General features: G+C 38.0%; 1 protein-coding gene across 1 annotated transcript; it reads right to left on the minus strand.

Annotated features, from left to right (window-relative positions):
* Window positions 1–3,826: 3,826 nt before the first annotated feature.
* RAB22A (RAB22A, member RAS oncogene family) lies at window positions 3,827–20,722 on the minus strand. The gene is made up of 7 exons (XM_075721380.1): window positions 20,627–20,722; window positions 18,673–18,752; window positions 13,755–13,836; window positions 9,626–9,697; window positions 9,396–9,502; window positions 7,443–7,552; window positions 3,827–5,856 (listed from the first exon to the last, which is right to left on the minus strand). The coding sequence occupies exons 1-7, from the start codon at window positions 20,660–20,662 to the stop codon at window positions 5,759–5,761; spliced, it is 585 nt and encodes a 194-aa protein (XP_075577495.1). The 5' UTR covers window positions 20,663–20,722; the 3' UTR covers window positions 3,827–5,758.
* Window positions 20,723–20,951: the final 229 nt, after the last annotated feature.

Here is a 20,951-nt window from a genome sequence, read left to right on the forward strand (position 1 = left end):
GTTCAATAATACATATGTGAAAAAATTAACAGAAATGAAGCAAAGGAAAACCCAACCTTCTTAAAAGAAGAGTACCTTTACAAAGGTAATCAGCTCCTTGAATAAAATTAATTGTTAGTGTTTAAACAAAAATTTAAGAACCCCAACTTGCAGGATGATGTAATGGAAAAAGCAAAATTGTTTCTTCTAAGAAGTCTTTATTCTAGGATGACAGCAGTTTCAGCAAATGCCGTCCCAATTTTTTGGGGACAAATCATCCCACTACCTTGATTTTTCCATGTAAAATAGGAAGCACCAAATAACTCTAAGCCACTACAACTTTTCTAAGTATTTTTAAATAGCTGTTTATAGCATGTACACTCTGACAACACTATGTTAAAAATTCAGGGTGGGGTGAGGGGAAATGGGAGGGGGAAGGAGGAAAAAGCTGACCCTAAGATCATTTTGACATGTCAGACACTAAGCCCATCAGGACTCTTGGGTTTCAGGATAGTCTTGTATTCCTTGAAAGATTTGTCATCTGTGACACTTTATGGATAAAGTTTGGTAACGCTTGTTTGATTTTTCCAACTCATCCATTTTTATTCTAGCTGACCAAGAAAGGGTTTGCATTTAAACTTTTGAGACCTCCAAAATATCAGAATGGATTTTTCAGAAATGAGCATTGGTGTCAGAAGGGCTAACCATTTTAGGGAAATACGTTTTGGCACCTTAATTCTTATATGAGAAACAACGATGTGGTTTCAAGCGTATTTCTTTTGACAAGTTGCAGCCGTACGGCTCTGAAAAGGACAGCTGACATGACTTTTTTTATACTAGAACCTCTATTTCTATCTTAGATTGGCAATTCACACCAACATCTTATTTCTATAAATCTTCTGTCGCCTACCATTACTAGGGCTGTGATCTATTACTAGGAATGTGATCTGAACATAAAATTTTAACAGTTTTCTTTACAGAATTTTGTGCAGATTTTTTAGCAGCTTAGTTCCAAGCACACACTTCTCCTCTTCATGTAACTGACTTGTCACATACAAACAGTGTCAGGTCACTGTAAAACGAATTCCTGCTAAAAAAATTAAGATCCCTTGTCCATGAACAGAAGAGCCTCTTTTTTTAGAGGTCTAAAGTGTTTAAGAGAGCTACAGAAAGCTTTTTAGAAAATGAATAGGCAGTGTAGAAGTTTACATCAGTGAATTATTTAGCTTCTCATGTTTGAGATGATTTCTTTTTCTACTTCTATGTAGCTATTGCTGCTTGTGAGGTTTGCTACAGGGTGACTAGCTACGCAGTTCAGACAGCTTCTGTCCTGTAAATCATCAATTCCCAAGATAGTCTTTGCAGATTGCTGACATAGCACACCACAAATAGACTACACCATCCTTAATAAACACTAAAGACTGTTTCACAAGAAAGTCATTCAAAAAATCACTGATAAAGCTTCCTTTTCCAACTAATACTCAATATGTTATAATGGAAATTAACACTAATGTTAAAGAATAATTTAGGATTAACATCATAACAAAAACGTTATGGGCCAAATTTTAAACCATTGAAGATATTCAGCCTAAATTGTTTTTTGACAATTAAAAAGAAACTTTAACCATGAATGTAGACAGCTCCCCATGAATCCCACACCTCTCGACTGGGCTGAAGGTATAGACTTCCAAATCAGTAAGTAGGCATTGTCTCTTCTCCTCTTACTCTCTTCCCAAGCACATAAATAATCTTTCTTGAGCAGGCTGGTAGCATTAAACTGGTATTCTGTACACCAACACATCAAAGACTCAAGTCTGCATAAAATGCCCCTCTAAACTATTAACTGTCTGAACCTGTAGCACTTAGAGGAACGGTCTCCCCCATGTCAGTAGGGATCTGAAATGTGATGATTTGGTTTGTTTCAACATGGACCCAGTAACATAAATGAAGCCTTTACCTCCTTGGCAACAGCAAAAGTTGTTAGAATTGTCTTAGAACTTTTCAAACCACCTATTACAATTTTCAGTAGTTTGACCACTAGATGCTTCTGTTATTAAACATAAGCTTTCATATTTCACCTACTTAGGCATTTAGTATGCCAGTTTTCAGCATGTATATAAAATATACCACAAAACTAGCTACAGCACAGATCAAGCACCTGGCAAGTCAGCTAAGAAATGGTTGTAGTTTAGAGGGTCAGATGAAGATACCCTCCAAAGCTTGGAGAGCACATTTAAGTTGCTCCAAAGCTTAAGAACTAAACATTTGTCAAATGATATTTTTGTACAAATCTGTAACTGCCATGGGAAAGAACTGGTGGTGTTTAGAAGTTCAAATAGTCATATTTTGTCAGTTAAAAAATGCTCTGGATCAATGATATTACATGCACCTCGTTACATTTTTACATACACAATACTTTACCCTTCCAAGCTTGCTTTGCAGCAATTAATTCCCTTTGAGAGTATCTGAAAGTCTGGTCTCTATAATGAGCTCCATTCATTAAATAGAAAGGCATAGCGGAATAAAACTTCAGTCCTGAGCTTTTTCAACAACTTAACAGAAAAAAGTTATTAAAAATTTAGCTGGAATGGTTCATAATCAGCACTCCAAACACTCAAATGCTAATGTATCTCCAAATAGAGAAGCTATGTTAGGACAAAATATAATCAATTTCAGCAAGCCTAGTGCAAGATGAAAGCAGATGGCCTAACAAATTATTAATACAGAAGAAACCATTTTTCTCCAACAAAAATGAAACAATGAACATGTGCATCTCATCCAAGGAAGACTGCATTCCAGCTTTCAGCTAGGGCCAACTGATCAATAAACAGTTATCTTGGCTCAAAAGAACTTACATCAACAATCTGTCATTTTAAATAGGCATGTGTTAAAAAGCAGCCTCACTTCAGCATTTGTAGTTTGGACAATCTGAAACACTGGCTATTTCCATGTTTTCATTAACTGCAGTAATTCAAGATCAGAACTGCAAAAAGGATATGAAGTATGCTGGCATTCCACTCAGACTGGTAACAAAACAAAAGGATTTGGAGACATTAAAAAAGCTACATTTGAGAAGGGCCAGATTGTTGCTGCTTCTTTAGTGTTTTGGGTTGGAGGTTTCTGTTTGTTTTTGAAGTCTAATTTTTTTGGTGCATAGCAAATAAGTGAGGATAGATCAGAAAGCAGTTCATAAAGATTTGCTAAGGTACATGGATCTCTCCTCTGACTAGAGAGAACTACAATAATCTCAATACTAGCCTAGCTCTCAGTCTTGCCTATAGTCCAGTATTTTCTTCTCAAGTCAGTAAGTCTTGGATAAATACTATTAAACCATTTTTGTTATCTCACTGAAAAACAGATTTTACCACATGCTAACAAGCAGTAATAATAATTGAGAAAGTCTGACGTTCCTGTCTCTACTAATCTACATGAAAGATACTCCCAATATCTGAGACTTTCCTTCTCCTACTATGATCTTTCCAAGTTCAAGAATTTCCAGATTAATTACTAACCAACTTCAATAAAAGCAGTATTTTCGGTATCACAGTTAAGATACTAAAGCACCTGGTATCTTGGTATAGAATAGACTCCTGAGGCACTGTGAACACAAAATGTTTTAAAAACCTAGTTGAATTAGATAACCACACAATTTATTTTTTTAAAAATTTGCTGTAAGAATTGAGCTATTTCAAAGAAAGTAGGGATTTCCATGACTGCCACTGTGAAAGTTCTACTTTTAATTGCTAATCTGCTTTTTTTTTTTGATTAAAAATGTGCCAAAGAGCAAGCTTACTCTGTCCTTTCTTTACTAATTATATTTCCATCAAGCATTTTGCAGGCGGTACTAAAGTTTTCTGTTCATAATTTATTTGAGTGACAGAAAAAGGCATATCATACATCAGGCTGAACATCAAACACAAATCTGTCTCTACTATGAGATGCTTTGTTAAGGACCAATGTTTCAAAGGGGCTTCAAACCGCCTTCGTTTGATGAAGATACCCTTCTTGGGCAGTCTATAAGCATGAAGCCTGTACAACTGCGGCAAAAAAAGGCATAATTGACAATGCAGGGTAAGAAAGAGGCATGATAAAAATGTAGTCAGCAAATTTCATTAAAACATACTGACCCATTCAAAATCTCAGTGTAATAATTCACCTGTTTTGCTCCAGAATAGCTCTACAAGAATTTTCACTAATACAAACTAATCTGAAGTACAAGTCCTTTCATTTCTTACAAACTTTTCTACATTTCCTTCAGAGAAAACACTTGAGATGACAGAAAACCAGATTACAAAGAATAAGCATCATCAGCGTGACCTCATTTTGATACTAAAGCTAAACAGCATATTTTAGTATATACTCAAGTCTATTAAGCTCTTTTCTTCAAAAGTATAAAGTTTCTCACTAGTGCTGGTAGGGAACAAAAAGTAAAAATAAATAAAATAGCACAAATGGGTATGGTCAACCTATAGTTTAATTGAAAGCATACTAAAACCAACACAGAATAAGCTAAACACCGATTTGCTAAAAACCCTCACAGACGAAAAAGCCCAGAAACCAAGAGGTAACGATCTACATTACCACGTCTTAAGGTTACTTCCTATTTTTATTTTTGTGCCCAAAACCAGAAAGACTGGGTGCACCACAGACAAAAACTTGTTCAGACAGACCTCATGCTGCACCAACAGCATTCTCTATTGGCCCTTTCAAATGTGATTGAAAGAGAAAGAATTTCAGTCTGCCTCTGGATGAACTCACAGTGACAATACCCTAAAACGCAGGAAAAAAAAAACCTGATGGAGATTCCCCAGGAGTTTATCCATAGGTGTGGAATGGAAGGAGTGTATAAGATTACATTATTTTTTACTGTTTTTACATAATTTATAATACTTTAAACACTGGTCTTATAAATACAATATGAACATTTTACACATGCCAAGCAATTAAAAGCTTTCCCCAAAAACTTTTAGGTCTTATCAGAACCATTGGCAGCATCTGTTTACAGCATCTGTTTTTAGTCAGTAACCACTTAATTTAGTCAGAACTACAATTAGGTTTTCTTCAACCAACATCTTAATACTAAAAAACTTGTAGGAACAAAAAAAGATGTCTGTAAGCATATCAGTTTGCCTTAAAGTGATTAAAGTCAGCATGAAAAAAGATTGTCTGTGGTTTAAGATCTGTTGCTTGTGTCCCCACCCCGGCGCATATCATCTTTAAATAAAAAGTGCAAATGGGATTTGGGGACTGGATGGACTGATTTGCCTATTATTTGTCTTCAGTTGCTTATTCTGTAGCCACCTCACATCAACTGTCCCATCGTACTTTGGATTAGCTACAATTAAATTTAAAATAAGGCTCACTGAAGAAAAGGAAGAAATGACATCTAACTTCCAGACTCCTCCCACCCCTAAGTCCCACAAAAGTGCTCGTTTCCCTTTTTACAAAAAACCCTAAAATCTTGATTACAAAACTATTAAACATTTCAGTTCTACCATCCATATAGTCACCTTCCTTTCAAGCAAGACAAAAAAGTGATGATGGATTCCCTTTGAATACAAGAGATACTACACTTTTTGTAAGTAAACAGGCTGACATTACGATTGCAGTCTTTTCTGCGAGTGTACAGATGTCAGATGAACCGGTCCATTTTTGTGGGACCTCGGATGTATGAACATCAGCAGATAAAGATCTAAGACTGATAATATAAACCCAACGTGAACTATTAACTTCCAAGACCACCTACTGTATAAACAAGTCTGATTTTCTAAGGGATCAGTCAACAGCAGCTGCGCTTTGTCACCGATGGCTGTCTTCTAAGTTTGAAGCCCTTACCACTAGATGGGGGGTTGGTGTCAGTTGATGGAATTCTGCGACCTACAAGGAAGCAGACAAAAAATTTATAGCAAACATTATACTTGAAACTAATTCTAAGCATTCAGTATACATTTTGTATACAAAAAATGTGTCTTCAATTAGTCGTATGTCATTAACAACAACATTCCTGCATAACAGAAGCATGGCAGTTAAGAGTCCATATTATGTCTATAAGAGGTATGGTTCCACAAAAAAGCAGTAGGGGCAGTTTTAAGCTAGTTTTGCAGCATTTACACTTCAGGCTAATCTAGACTTGGGAGAGTTAGGCTATAAAAGCACCCAGAGGTACACTCTGCAGGATCCAATACCATCTGGAATATCTTCATTGAGAACTACCATCTTGACCTGCATTTCCACAGTAGATCACCTGCACAGAAGCGCTTGTAAAGATAGCTGCTTCAGTCATCTAATCAGTCTTTAAAATTGACTATTCCTGGTTGAGTATTCTTTTCCAAGGAGGATTTATGATTTTTTTCCATAATTTATGCAAGATCAATTTTAGAGAGCAACTATTAAGTCAGGAAGCTAATCTACAGTACATACTTTTTACATCAGCTTCAAAATATTCAACTGCTTTATAAGGACCCTTTTTTTTTTTTTTACCCTTAAGTCTAACATTTCTGTAGTTATTCAAAGCTAAACTGTAGTGCGCACACACACGCACAAATGGATTGCTGTTTATCCTCTTTTCACAAACAGGCTGACATACCTGCACATTGGTGCTGCTACCTGAAACATATCCTGCAAATATTGCACAGAATTCACTTTGGAATACTGTCTGCTTTTCATTCACACAAAAAAATTGTCATTGTTGTCCCGACCATAAATGAGACAAAAAAAGATTTGCAATTTAATTAGAGAACCCCAAGGTATCACAAAAAAACCCGTGGAAACGTGGACTGATGATCTTAGAGATCCTTTCCAACCCTAATGATTCCTAGTTTTTACTTTCATTATAAATAACCCAGCCACCAAGCCGGGAAACACAAAATTGCTACTCTACCCTTAACTGGTTTAGTGGTGGACTTGGTAATGTTAGGTTAATGGTTGGACCGGACGATCTTAAAGGTCTTTTCCAACCTAAACAATTCTATGATTCTATGAAAATCTCCACACAATAGTTGCTATTTCCTAGGCAGTAGTGTGGCATTTATGAAATCTTGTATTTTTGAAAATGCACTGTTTTAGACTAAGTACAAACACTAAGAGCAAGAACTTAACTCCTTTTCTCAGCTGTATAAAGTTTGGATTGTCCTCATGCCATTTCCTTTCCCTTCCATAACCTTGGAAGTACTAATTGAAACATTCAATAACAGATACAGTAAGATGACACTGATTTCTGACATGAGTGCCCTGCTTGCTATTTATCCAGCAGCACCACCGTAGGCTTAAAATCTCTAGAAGGAATATTTAGAGGTCATTAGATGGCCAAAAATGTATACAGCTCATTTTACAGTGTTGTATTCATGTCTGATTGTAACAAATTTAAGTCAGTATACTCTCAACTAAATAACACAAAAACTAATACAGAAATCTATTTCTACTTAAACTTCAGATGAAAGCACATTAACTATTTAAATACTTACTAATTTCTATAAAGAGTTCATTAATGTTTATTGCATTTTTCGCACTTGTCTCTACAAATATTGCATGAATGGAATCTGCATAGTCTTTAGCATCTTTTTCCATGACTTCTCTGGAAAAACAAAGGAAAGGAAAAAAAACTGTGAATGCAAAAAACGACCACATTATTCAAAATCTTAAGAGATAGAGTAAACTTTTAAGCATCTCATTAAATTAGTATTTTGTATTTTACCTGTTTGGCATCACAGTGCTCCCTCATCCTGAGGCTGATGCTCATTCTTTATGCTGTCTCCTTGCCTTGAGGTATGAGCATCACTTAAGCACAATCATAAACTAAACAAGGCCTTAATCCATCTGACAACATTACAGTTGAGTTTGAGTGCTCTAAGTGTAGGTCTGCAATCAATCGTTAGGGGGTGCTTTATTCTTCACACAGAGAACAGTTTTAGATGTACTGAAAGGATCCTAAAGCATTAGTTCCACTAATCCAGTGGATTTCCTACAGCTGTTTACAAAACCAAGTATCTCACAACACCACACAGATCATTAATATAGCATTTACTATACATGAAGCATGAAGACATAGCTATAAACAGAAACATATTTAGACTGAGCACACAGAGCCAAGAAGTGAAAAAGTTACTCTTGCACTGCTAGGTAGGCAAGTTGATAATGAGGTATGTTTCCTTAAACAAGGTGAAAAAACCAAACCCCAACAGGCAGAGAGAGGACTATATATTGTATCACTTTCCATACAATTTCTAGAAAACATAAGCTACTTTCAGTAACAAGGGACTTAAGATATCCAAAGCACAGACTTCAGATGAGTGACTCAAATACTGCCTCTGACTAAACTACAAGGAATCTTGCTCATTAGCTTGAAGAGCAATGTTTACATAATTTATGATGCCACCTAAGCACCAAGAAATAAGCGTGTGAGACTTAGTACTGCATGCCTTGTATTTATCTTCTAAGTGATTTTATGCCATATTTCCTTCAAGACATGCTATTTCTAATAAAAGTTATTAAAGCTCACTAGATAACTGCTATATATTAACAATCTGTAATACTATACTAAGAACCAACTTTGCAGTGGTTCTTTAAACACATAACCCTCTGCCTCCTCTGAGACACCAGCTGTGGTACCTTTTCCAATGAAATCTAAAAAACACGAAGTTTGCACACACCTTCTTTCTGAATTTTGGCTTATTTAACCAGGATATCAATAAAAAAGGGCTTCCTTTGGTTTTAGTACATGCCTTCTTGAAAGTTTGAATGTTCATAAAGTTTCTCAAGAACTCTTCCTGCTCCCTGCAACTATTTCAGGCACAGCCAATTCCACCCCAATATGTAAGCAAGGAAGGAAGGCACCTGAACAAGCAAGTCAGAAAAACCTACACAATGCTTTCCAACAGGCACGATGTTTTTCCTAACAAAATGAGGTGCTACAGACTGACAGGGGTACTTCTTATAAAGTGAGGTAAACAGCTTGTATTACACTGTAGTTTCACAGGCAGTTTAGGCTTGTGTAACTTGGCACTGCCACCACAGAAGGTAATCCTGTCTCCCTGTAAACTGCTCATTCCTAACCCTGCTATCCCACCTCTGTCATGCCAGCAAGTGTTCATGGTGCGAGCAAGATAAATACACTTAGATGAGTTTTCCTTTTTAAAAAAAGGAAATAGTTAGTCTTAATCTGCATCCACTTTACAGCCCAATTTACTGCCCAATCACACACACACTCGCACCAACACCGGGGAGGAGGTGGGCAAGACTGTCCAAGGGCAGACTAACCAAATCTTCTGACAGCAGAAACGGCTCAGACCCCTTGTGAAACTACAATGCTAGTGCAAACCAGCCTAAATTGCTCTATACCTTTCACCTGCTCCGAAATCTTAAAATATTTAGCACTATGAGCTTAAGTGAAAATCTCCAAATTGTCAACGGTTATTTACCTTACATCATTAAGATCACACTTATTTCCTGCAATAGCCACCACAATGTTTGGAGGTCCATGCTGTCGAAGCTCTTTAACCCAGTTCTTTAATGTTGAGAAAGTTTCCTGATGTGGCAAAAAGAAAAAAAAAAAACAAAACACAAAACAGAAGGCATTAAGAGTCATAACTGGCCCATGACAAAAAAAACCCCAGAAATCATAATGCTGGGTCAAGATCAAATTTCTTACCTCTTTTGTGATGTCATACACTATAATGGCTGCTGCTGACCCTCTGTAATACATCGGGGCTAAAGCACGAAACTGAAAGAAAGATACCACACATTATGAATCTGATCTTCCACTGACCTCCATTTCATTATTATTATTACTATTATTGAAGAAAGTGAAAACTTTTCTTTACAATTAGAGAGAACCTGTGCAGTAGAGTACATAAACTTCCATGAAAGTACTGTTTTACAAATGCTAACCAATAAATAGTCTAGGGATCAGCAGCACACCTACTGCAAAAAGCAGGAAGCCAAACTTGACCTTATTTTGACTAGATTAGAATCTCTGAACTAAAGGACTGCAGATTATACACAGACACAAACCCACAGGATATATGCTCAACTTTAAACACCAAGCAAGGGGAAAACAGTCAAAACTGAAGTCACTTCTTCCTCTTTAAGACACTCATGCTTTTGGACAAGAAGTAATTTCAAGAAAACTAGCATATATTACTGCTGATCTGAAGTGTTCAGAAGTTGATGTCAACCTCTAGCTCCATGGATCAGTCATGGCACTCTTAAACACTAGAAATGTTGGTTTCTTCATAATCTAACTTATGGCTTTAGGGATTTCACTTAAGTTTTTCCTCAAAACTCAAAAGTTAGAAGCATGTTTAAAACTAAAAACTGCCAAAATCCACAACTATGTGACCTGTTGCAAACAGAGCTTTAAGGAGCGTGCTAAATAGTAAAAGGCTACAGTAATTTTATTGTAATTTTCAGAATTAAATCTACAGAAGGCATATGTGGTTGGTAGCGCATTTACAGGGTATAAACCAGGCCTGTACCTTTGCATGGGCACAGTGTTATGAATCCAGGACTGAAAAAAGTGATAAGAGCACACGATTAAGTTCCATAAAAAAATATCAATTGAGCATTCTTAAAAACAGTGTGATACTCTGCTAATTTAACAAGAACCAGACAACTAATCTAGCAACCAAAACTCTCAGTCAAAGCACACTGTAAACTGCATCTACTGCTTTGATGTAAGCATATGTGATTTAGAGCTTTTGTGCATCTTATTACGCAGGGTAAAAATCATGAATAGAATACAGTTTTTCATAAAGTTTTATTTGGTTCTAATAAAATACCAATTTCCTTTTGCTTGGTACAGTTCAACTGAGAGCGATATTATAAATCACAAACGTCTTGCTATAAAGCAGAATTCCAGACCATTTACATTTGGCTCTCAAATTCTGTTTTGAAAACAGGATTTTGAACACAAAGTTCAGAATATAAAAATATTTAATAGTGGGAAAGGGAAACATGGGCAGGCATTCAGTTCATGTTGGGACATAATCCCTCTCTTCCTCCTAAGTACTAAAATGTAAAGGGAAACATATTTTGTAAACCACCACTTGGACTGGTTGCAACCTGGCTTTTTGATTATTTGATTATTTACATTGGGAATAAACCAACTTTCACTTGCTGATTTTGTGTTACTCTCATTTCCTGCCTGCTAACACTTAAATACTTTTTTCCACCTAAGAGCAGTCAGCAGATAAAATACATTAACAAAACAGATGTTACCAGGAACACTGAATTTTCCTTTTGCTATTTTTCCAAAGACTTCAGCTTGCCCTCCAGCCTCCGATTTGTGTTTTGACAGAATTATTAAGAATACATAATGTAATTATCCAGAGAAACTGTCACAATTGTTAGGCAAGAGGCAAAAAACCTAATTGCTATCAGTAATCTCCTATCAACTTTACTCAGTGTAGAAGAAATGAGAGAAGAAATAAGGCCCGTGCGTAGGGAAATGAGCTATGTGAATTAGTGTACATTTCCACCTTTGGAGTGCAGCTAGCCAGCCGCTCCCTGAAGCCATTTAGAACAATGCATTGCCCAGCGTAGTGTAGAACTATTTGCTGCTGGGCTTTTGAAGTGGAAAATAGCAAAAAAAAAAAAAAAAAAGCCAGGACTACAAATTCTGTGCCTTACACATTATAGCTCAGCAGAGACATTTTAGTTCCAAGAACAGTGTGGACATTTTTGGTATTCCAGATCACCAGGGATATCCCATTATCCCTTCGATAATTCATTGTCAGATGTGTTGCAACTGTGCTACAGATTGCAGGGCAAGGCAGGTATACAGACCATTTGTGACTAGCAGTAAGCAATAGCGCTGTTCTGTTTTGGAGAAAGAAACATCTATGAAGATACTGGCATCACTTCAAAGTAAATATCCTTGCTCCCATTTCACTGGTTTCCTTGGATATACTGGGGCCTCACAGGGACTTCTCTCAGGTGTGGTACATAAGCATCACAGATATCACAGCTCTTGGGCTAGAGCCCAGGTAAGACATCTTTCCCTTTTTTATTTCAATAAAGGTATCATGCAACTTGTATGGAATAAAATTAAAGAGGTGTCACTCAAAGTATAAAAACAGAAAGGCAAGGAACATGCTAGTCATGTACAGAGATGCTTCCTCAGATTGTGGTGTGCTGAATCCAAATTCGGACATTCTCCCATTGCTTGCAAACACAGTTAAAATGAACAGCATGGAATGCTAATTTGTAATGGACATTTCCTGCCAAGTTGTGGCAGGCATGTTTATAAAGCTTTCTATTTAAGAGTAGCAGCCTCTCAAAATTCATACTCTACTTCTCAGAAGATGCACATTCCAGCATTAACATTTCAGAATGGGCTAGGATGTTCACTTAAGACAAATTACAGCAAATGCTGACCGACTGCTAGTAATGGAAGGGCTCAGATATTTCTGATAGCATGGATGCTATTGGACATATCCCTGGGACACATCCCTGACAACATAAGTTTGCTTTATATGGTGCTGCTGGAAGCAAATAAATTGTCATTCAAAATCTAGAGCACTGAAATGCAATACAAATATACTTCAGTTACTTTCTAGCCATCAAGGCTGTTATCAAGCTAAAAAGCTAGCAAGTCAGTTCCACCAGGACTCCAAAAGGTCAAATGACTGCACAGGGATGACTAAGCCTTTACAAGGTTGGGGTTTTTTTTTTTTTGTTTTGGTGGTGGGGTTTTGTTTTTTCTGGGGCTCTCTGTTTCTTGAGCCAAGACTGAAAAATAGTACAGCTGCATTTGCCAGTTGTTATCCTAAAGCAATAACCCAACCTGATCAAACTGAGTGTTACTGGAGACAGCTCTGGCATCTACCTTTGTTACACTTAGCTCACATCCTAAATAAACTCATCATGAGTAATTGACAGTTGCCAGTACTTACACCAGTCAAGAAATTGCAAGAGTAAGCACTGTTAATACAGCTACTATGATTTCTATCACTGTTACTAGTATTCCATAAACAAGCAAGTTAACTAGCAAAGTTTGCCTTCTGAATTCTAAGTAAAAATCATGCAAATTAATTGTGATTTGACTAGTCATTTTCTTGAAAGCTTTCGTTGCTTCCCCTTAGAACTACACATGCTTCACAGATCAAAACTCCAAACTAAAATTTAAATTTCAAAATAGATTTCTCGACCTAGCTTGCAACACAATCAGATTTGAGAAGTAAAACTTTACAAAAAAAGATCAGTCATCACCCATAACACTGCTTGAAACACTGCTTTTGAACCCCTAAACCCACATCCTACTCACATTAATAATCTTATAATCTTAACACTGAAGCTAACAGAATGTGTTAGCAGTTGTATAGTTTTCCAGAATCAGGGCCTTACTTGTACTATGAAACTTGATCATTCATTTCACTTGGATTCTCATGTTGCCAGTTGCACTATCTGCAAACACTGCAGTTAAACGTTTAAAACTCAACTACTGAAATGGTACTAGAGACAGCTGCTGCTGCCCCCCCCCCCTCCCCCGCCGTGTTTTCTATTGAAATGGCACTCCCTTTCAGTAAATCTAAACACAGTCTTTTGTTTTATAAGCTCCTCTTCTCAGGTAATCATCCTTAACTTTGTACTTTAACAATGATAACAGTGAAGAATAGAAACATATTTACAGCACCCACATCTTGATAGAAACCTGCATAGAAACAAACTTTCTAACAGACATTCATAAAACCAGATCACACTGTGACTTTCAGGGGTGGGGTTGAAAAGCAATCCAAACTCTAGCCAGAGCTATCACTACAGATACTGATTCTACTTACCCGCTCCTGTCCAGCTGTATCCCAAATTAGGAATTTATGCAGCTCATTTTGATACTGTACAGTCTTGGTCATAAATGAGGCTCTGGAAGAAAGTTACAGCTTATGCTTTTCAGAATATAAATACCTTCTTAGAACATTACCACCATGAACTTTTAAAAAGGTTTACATTCCAATAAAAGTGCTTTGTCCATACACACACACAAAACTGATGAAGGTTTTCATACATAAAGGCTGAAATTCATGAGGCAAAGAGCCTCAGAGGATGAAATTTCCTTTCAGTGGATGAAATTCAACAAGACAGAAGGAACACGAATGCAAATTATAAGCTTTCATTCTTCATAAGCTTTTGATAAAAATAAAGGATGTATGACCAAAAAAAAGATCAGAAAGATCAGCCTTTTTAACAACATTCTTCCTCAGTGAAAGAATCATCACAGCAAATCAGTTAAGTGTATACTGGAAACTTCCAGAGGGAAAGAGATCAAGTCCTTTCCCTTTGCATCAGCTTTTTCTCTCTCTGTACTAACATTCAGATAATGCTGGTAAGTCCATATTTGGGAATAAAATATGGGTGATTTGTATCAGTATTAGATGTAGGTATCAGGTAGGTGTTAAGAGGACAGAGAAATCAATAATGAGTAACTTGCTGCTTGTCTGCACTCTGTACAGCTCCCAAATCCTGTCATTATATAGTTCAGTCTGCAGAGGCTCTTGCACTTCCAGAAGACAAACAAAAAAATCTCTTCCTGTGCTCCAGCTGCCCGCCCCCAACTTCTAGGTGTTTTATAGTAAACTATTACAAAATACTGTAAAGTACTTCTGTGCTTTACTTGATCTGCTTTACATGAATCAGTGTATTTCCCACAAGAACAGGAATTCAGAGACCTAACATTTTAGAAGAGGGAGTTCTTTGCTGTATCTATTACCTGTAGGCACATTTTTTACTAGAAAAGCCACAGACCGGATTCAAATCCTTGTAGAATATGAACTAGAGATTCCATAATTATTTTAAGCATATGCGATCCTATGTTATGATCTTGAGCACCTTTTATACGCTTAATTCCTGTCACTTGAAAGTACTGGAGACTTCCAAACTTATTCTACTGTCAGTTTTGGACAGGATACAGGATCAGATCCTGAGGTGGCCTGTACTGGGGCTTCTTACAGTACACTGAGCTTGCTGTAGATTCAAAGTCAGAGAACAAGAATCTTTCAGCATGATCAACAACATTAAATACCAGAGTCCAAGACTCTGAACTTCAGTTTACCCTGGATCTTAAGTACCACCACGACACAGATTTTAATTATGCCCACGACACTTTTGTAGTTAATATAACTGGAGCCCTTGGACATGTTTCAATGTTTTAGGATGACAAAACAGCTACCTGCATTTAAAATAAAGAAAGGGAGCAATTACACAATGTTTTCCACTGTTGAGAGAACCTTCTCCCCACTCCTTAAGTTCAGATGGTTTGCCAAATAGTAGGTCAATTTCCAAAGTTGATTACTCTTAAGCCACTACACTGCAGCATGCCTAAAAAGACTCTAACTGCAATGAATTTCACCACAGTTAACTAGATGATGTATTCTAGCAATGAGCAACAGAAAATAAAGTGGTAGGAGTATCTTATTGTAAAGCACAGCAAAGACCTCCACTTCCTTAAGACTGCTGCAAATTAAGCATCAATTCCGAATTGTCTGGCCAACATGGAAACAATTTCCTAAATCATAGATTCCCACTGAAAATTTATCTTACTTGGTTCAAAACATTGTAATAAACCAAAACATCCTGTACAGTCAATTTGAACTGAACAGCTGTGTTGCTCTAATTCACATCACAACTAAACATACCAAATGGTAGCTGACAACAGAGGTTAAACACTACTTGAAATTCTTTGACAAGTAGAAGCTTTCATTGTGACAGATGTCAATTATAAAAAAAAAACCACAAAACAAACCCAAAAGAGAACAAACAGCTCAGAGACAAACCACTTCTGCGTCAAAAGCCTCCAAACTAGAGCTATCCTTGGCGACTTCTAGTAAGAAAACAGGCATTACCCCTACTAAATTTCCTAGCTGCTGCTCCTAGCCAAGTAAGCACTACAGCTACATGAACAAGATGCACCTGAAAGTAGTTTTGTACTCATTCATTATTTCTTTTTGATGCTACAATGAAAGACTAGATATTCCGCAGTACCTAGAGATATATGCTGGTCAGGCAAAGCAGAATGTGTCCTCAGCATCCTGAGAGGACAGAAGTTGCAGAATTCTGACAGGGTTTCTACAGCTGCCCATATTTGAACCTGAATAGTAAACATTCATGACAACAAGTATGATTGCTCAGATAATTCTAAGAGGAACAGAAACAGGACAGGACACAAGATTGTACCTCATGAACTCAAAACCCCAGGAGTAAATGTAGAAACGTTCTCAGCTTTAGTTTTGTTATACGCTCGAAACTCCTCTCTAATCCTTACTTTGTTCTTTCCATCCCCTCACTTAGGAAATAAAAACAAGGTCTAGAAAAAGTTTCAAAATTAATTTGCTTAAAATTTTCAGACTATCTCATTGGAGCTTCACACAATCCCTGCCATTTGGGCAAGTTTTGATTCATTTATACTACTGTGGCAAACTACCAAGATACCAAGTCCTCAGACCAATGAATGATTTTGTTAAGACTGCTAAAAGATACAGATTTTTAGTCTGTCACTTCAAGAAAGTATACTAATCCCAGTATCGTCATTAAACCCACAAAGACAAATTTTATTCTACACATCAGCCTCATTACCACAATGGCTAGCATCTTCTAACGGCACCTTAAGTTACTACACAGTATCTGGTACAGATGTTCCCCTGGGAAGATGTGTGTGTGATGTCTTTGGGTTCCCACCTTCAGACAGACAGGTGCTACATTGGAGGGAGGAGAAAGAAAAGATGATATCAACCCCCCACTCCACATAGTCAGAAGAGTACCAGATTAAAAGAAACTGACTCTGGAGGGAAGACAACAAGATTTGATGAAGTTCATTCCAGTCTTGGCCCTTCCCTGAGAGGAAAGAAAAAAACAAAAAGGAAAAAAAACCACCACAAAACCCTCTCCTGAGTTTTCTCCAGATTATAGAAAATTCTACTTTGCCAGGATAGAAGCATCTCAGATCACAATCTTTGTTCTGCAGCTTTAGACAGTCTTGCAGACTGCAGAGCCTAAAGCCATCAAGGACAGTGTTTTAGAATTTAGAATCTGAAAGCAGACTTGAGAAGGCTACAGTTCGTGTGTGATCATAGACATGATGCAAACTCCATACTGGGTTACTCAAACATTTAACCCATGTAGTCTAGATGTATGGTGACATATGCCTAACTACAGAACAGAGCATCTCAGCCAACCAAGTAGGCACCTCTCACATTTGCAAAACCTAAGTCTGTGTTACCATACCTGGTCACCTACTAGTTAAGTGGACTTTAATATCTTTTTTTTTTTCCTCCCCTAGGAACTGCATGCACAAACACAATGGCTAACTTTGGGCCACTGGAGATACTATCCATATTAGCCAACTGTTTAAGAGACTCTGGTTTTAAAAGTAACTGGATGACTAGGAATGAAGACAGATAACAATTTCTCAAATACCTCAGGTAATAAGAAAAACAACTGGATCTTTCGTAGTATTCACCTGAAGAAGTTTTGCTTGCAGTTGATATCACTATGGGCAGTAGGTCTAAACTTTCTATACAATCTGAACTTAAACATTTAAGACAGCCTGCTCCCCTACTTAAGCAAACAGCAATATGACTACTACCCACACATCAGTTTCATGGTACTCCAAAGAAGAACCTCTACTGTAGCTAGTTTGACAGTAGCTGTCAATGTTAATTGTAATGTTCAATCCTTGAAGATCTAAGAAAACTATTTAGCACCCTATCTCAAAGGCTACCTTTGATAACAGAGAAAATTAAACAAAAGCATAACTTCCTACAGAATATTTTGCAATTTGATACCAGCATTTACACTCAGAAAAAGAGGTGGGGGAGTATAGGGGGGAAGAGAGAGAGGTCATCAGAACCTCATTTTTTCCAGAAGCACAGGATGAGACACAGCTGATCTTTATCAGCAGGATCTTTTCTGGTCAAAGCTGTAGTAGAGCCTGTGTGACACCTGAGACAGGAAGCTGCACTGACACCCCACACACACTTCTCAGCATCAAGCGAAGTCATGCCCTCATTTAAGTAAAGAGCTACTTCTGAGCAAAGCAGCCCATAAGACACTTGCAAAGCAAAAAAGACAGCAAAAGAAATAAAAAGATCCAACCTCTCCAAAAATTCCTGATGCTCGCCCTTCCTTCTATCTATTTGAAGATTTAAGCTCAGTAACACTGCTACTCTGAGATGATACCAATTGCATTAACAATTTCATCAGTTACTTATGAGCATGTGTATTGCATATAGATGCATAACATTAGAAGTAATTCATGAAGAGAACTACAATCTGAATTAGTATTAACTACCTTCAAAAACCTAGACTTGTTATTGTCCTTGACTCTCAAAAAAAGACCCTTAAAAAATAATCATGTAGTTGCATAATAATTAGACTTTGAAATTTAACAGTAGTGCATGTTGTTCCTTCAACAGAATCATCTATAGTGTAACTTATTCATAACACAGGACTCCAAGCAGGATTGTGTTAGCTTAGATTAACAATACAAAATGGGTCCAGATCTTACATATGAAAATGGAAGCTGCAGGAGTGCCAAATACACTCCTACATTTCCTAAGGTAGCTCATAAGTTAATTAAGGCTGCAGTCACATTTATTACCACACACAGAGAATCCTCAAACAATCTATTCAGGAGGTACAAATATATATTCCTACAATTTGGTTTTATTCTTGAATAAGTCACATTTAGTTTATTTAGTTTCTTACCCTATTGTTGGGTTGATGTTGGGATCAAAGCTATCTTCTACAAATCTCCACACAATACTTGATTTGCCTACACCAGTGTCCTAAAAAAAGAACAGAAACAGTTGAAAGAGACATTAGTTACTATAAACAGATGATTCTTTTTGTCCTCAAATCTTGCAACATGCTGTGCCTGAATAACACATTGCTGCAGAGAATCTCAGGGAAGTTAGATTCTGAAATACTTCAGGTATTATATTCATTTAGTAGAAAAATTAAAGGTCTCTGGTAAATTACAGTTTTCTAAACAAAACTGTTGAGATGTTTTTATGAAGGACTACAAACATCTGCATTCATGCTTATTATCAGTTATTCAAACTTTTTTCTTTTTTTTTTTTTTTTTTTCCCCCAAAGCTATGCACAAATTGCATTTGAACAGGAGTAGGGAAAGACTGTCTACCACTTTTAGTAAAATATACAGCAACTGAGTATGGTACTCCATCTTTGCAAGCCAATGGAGTACATTAAATTATACAAGTGACACATGCATTTCAACCTCTGACTAATGCTGTCCCACCCTGCTTAATGAAAGACTTAAATTTCTTCTGTGACACACCTGAAACACGTTTCTAATGCAACTCTACAGCACTATAAATGGTAAAAGAGGAAACATAACATGAAAATTCTGGGTCACGTATGTATTTGCACCACTGACTCCATAGTTTAAAAAAAATGTATCTACATAAGGCATACTTAGGAGTGAAATAACAAACTATTAGCAGTAAAACTGTTCTCAATAGCAGCTGGACATTTTAAATGGTCATTTAATTAAGACAGGTGAAGACAAACTTTTTGCTTTACATCTCCAGAGTCATTAAAATTTTAAGGAGAAAACCCCTGAGGAACTGCTTCCATGAAAATGAAGTTTTATGCCATTCACACATTTTCTTGAATCTTCTGAATACAGTAGTAAATTTGGGTACAGTATGTATGCTTGTGTTTATCTTTTCAAGCTGTCTTCCTCCCAAGGAAAAGCGTATTATCTCAGTTCTGTATTTTATGTTTGCAGTCTCAATAAACAGAGCAAAGCTTAAAAAAAGAAACATAGATGCAGTTCCAGGAGTTCAAGGACCAGTTTTCCTGGGTACTTATTCTCCTCTTCGTACACAATGAAAGGTTTCTCACATCGGGTGAGCACAAACAGTAGCTAGTAGTTACTCCAAACACCTTCATATCAGGAAGAGCACAGAAACACATCATTTTCCCTCTGAAGGGCAATGCAGCTATTTAGAAGCAGAAAACAATTCTGCCTGTCATGGTCTGTATAACACAGGATTTAGACACAGGTGGAGACAACTCCACCTATTCAACATGAGGCTCTCCAAGTGAAGCCCTCAGACCAAACCAAGCCAACACACAGCCTTGATTTTTTTAAACTTCTACTTCAGTTTGCTTGATGTCTCCTTCTTCCACCACCTGCAACACTTAGGGCACTTCTAAAGCCTACATATGTTGTTAAAAAAAAGTTCAGGCCCCTCCCCCTCAAGTTTGATTCCAGGTGCTTTTATTTATTTATTTTGTGAACTCCAAGCCCAACCCAACTTGTGAGGAAGAGGGATGCATACACTGGATATTCGTGCTTCCTCTCTTTTCTTTTTTTTAAAGGAAAACACCGAAAAAAAAAGAGGAGCAGTATTTACCCCTGGAAAACGCCTCCCCCGGTGGAGGGGAAGGCCCTCCCGGCCGCCCGGTCTCCTCAGGGGGACGGGGCCGGGCAGCGGCGGCAGCTCCAGCAGGGGCGAGGCCCGCCCTTCGCCCGGCGAGAGGGCCCCCGCTCTCAAAGCCTCCCCGGGACTCAGGGAGATGCTCCCTACCACCAGAGAAAGCCTTTCAAGCCAGCCCCTCTGCAGGCTTCCTCCCTCCCGCCGCCCCCGGGCCGCGCCGGGGCCCCGCGGAGAGCCGGCCACAGAGCACTTACCCCCAGAAGGCAAACTTTCAGCTCCCTCAGAGCCATGGCCGGGCAGACTGCGCCTTTAACGAGCGCCTGAGACGCAGCCCAGAACGATCATAGCCCTTCCCGCGGCGCGCGTACAGCCGAGGCCTGCGGGGGCAGCCCCCCGCCTCCCCCACGCCGTGGTTACCAGCAAAGCTCCCTCCTCAGGCTCCACGGACACGGCGCCATCTTGGGCGGCCCGCCGGAGTCACCTGACTACCCACCCCGCCCGCCGCCGCCGCGGTTTTCTTCCCTCTCCGGAAGCGACGGCGGGTGCGAGGGGCGACTCGACCCCCGGCAGCGGCTGTTT

The sequence above is a fragment of the Pelecanus crispus genome, chromosome 14, assembly GCF_030463565.1.
Source record: "Pelecanus crispus isolate bPelCri1 chromosome 14, bPelCri1.pri, whole genome shotgun sequence".
Classification (NCBI taxonomy): domain Eukaryota; kingdom Metazoa; phylum Chordata; class Aves; order Pelecaniformes; family Pelecanidae; genus Pelecanus; species Pelecanus crispus.

Coding starts and splice junctions, on each gene's coding strand:
- RAB22A (XM_075721380.1), bottom strand. CDS start 20,662: ATGGCTCTGAGGGAGCTGAAAGTTTGCCTTCTGGGG. Junction 13,837..18,672: donor AACATCAACCCAACAATAGG/GTAAGAAACTAA, acceptor ACTTTCTTCCAG/AGCCTCATTTATGACCAAGA. Junction 7,553..9,395: donor TGTGATCTTAATGATGTAAG/GTAAATAACCGT, acceptor TTGTTTTTCCAG/AGAAGTCATGGAAAAAGATG.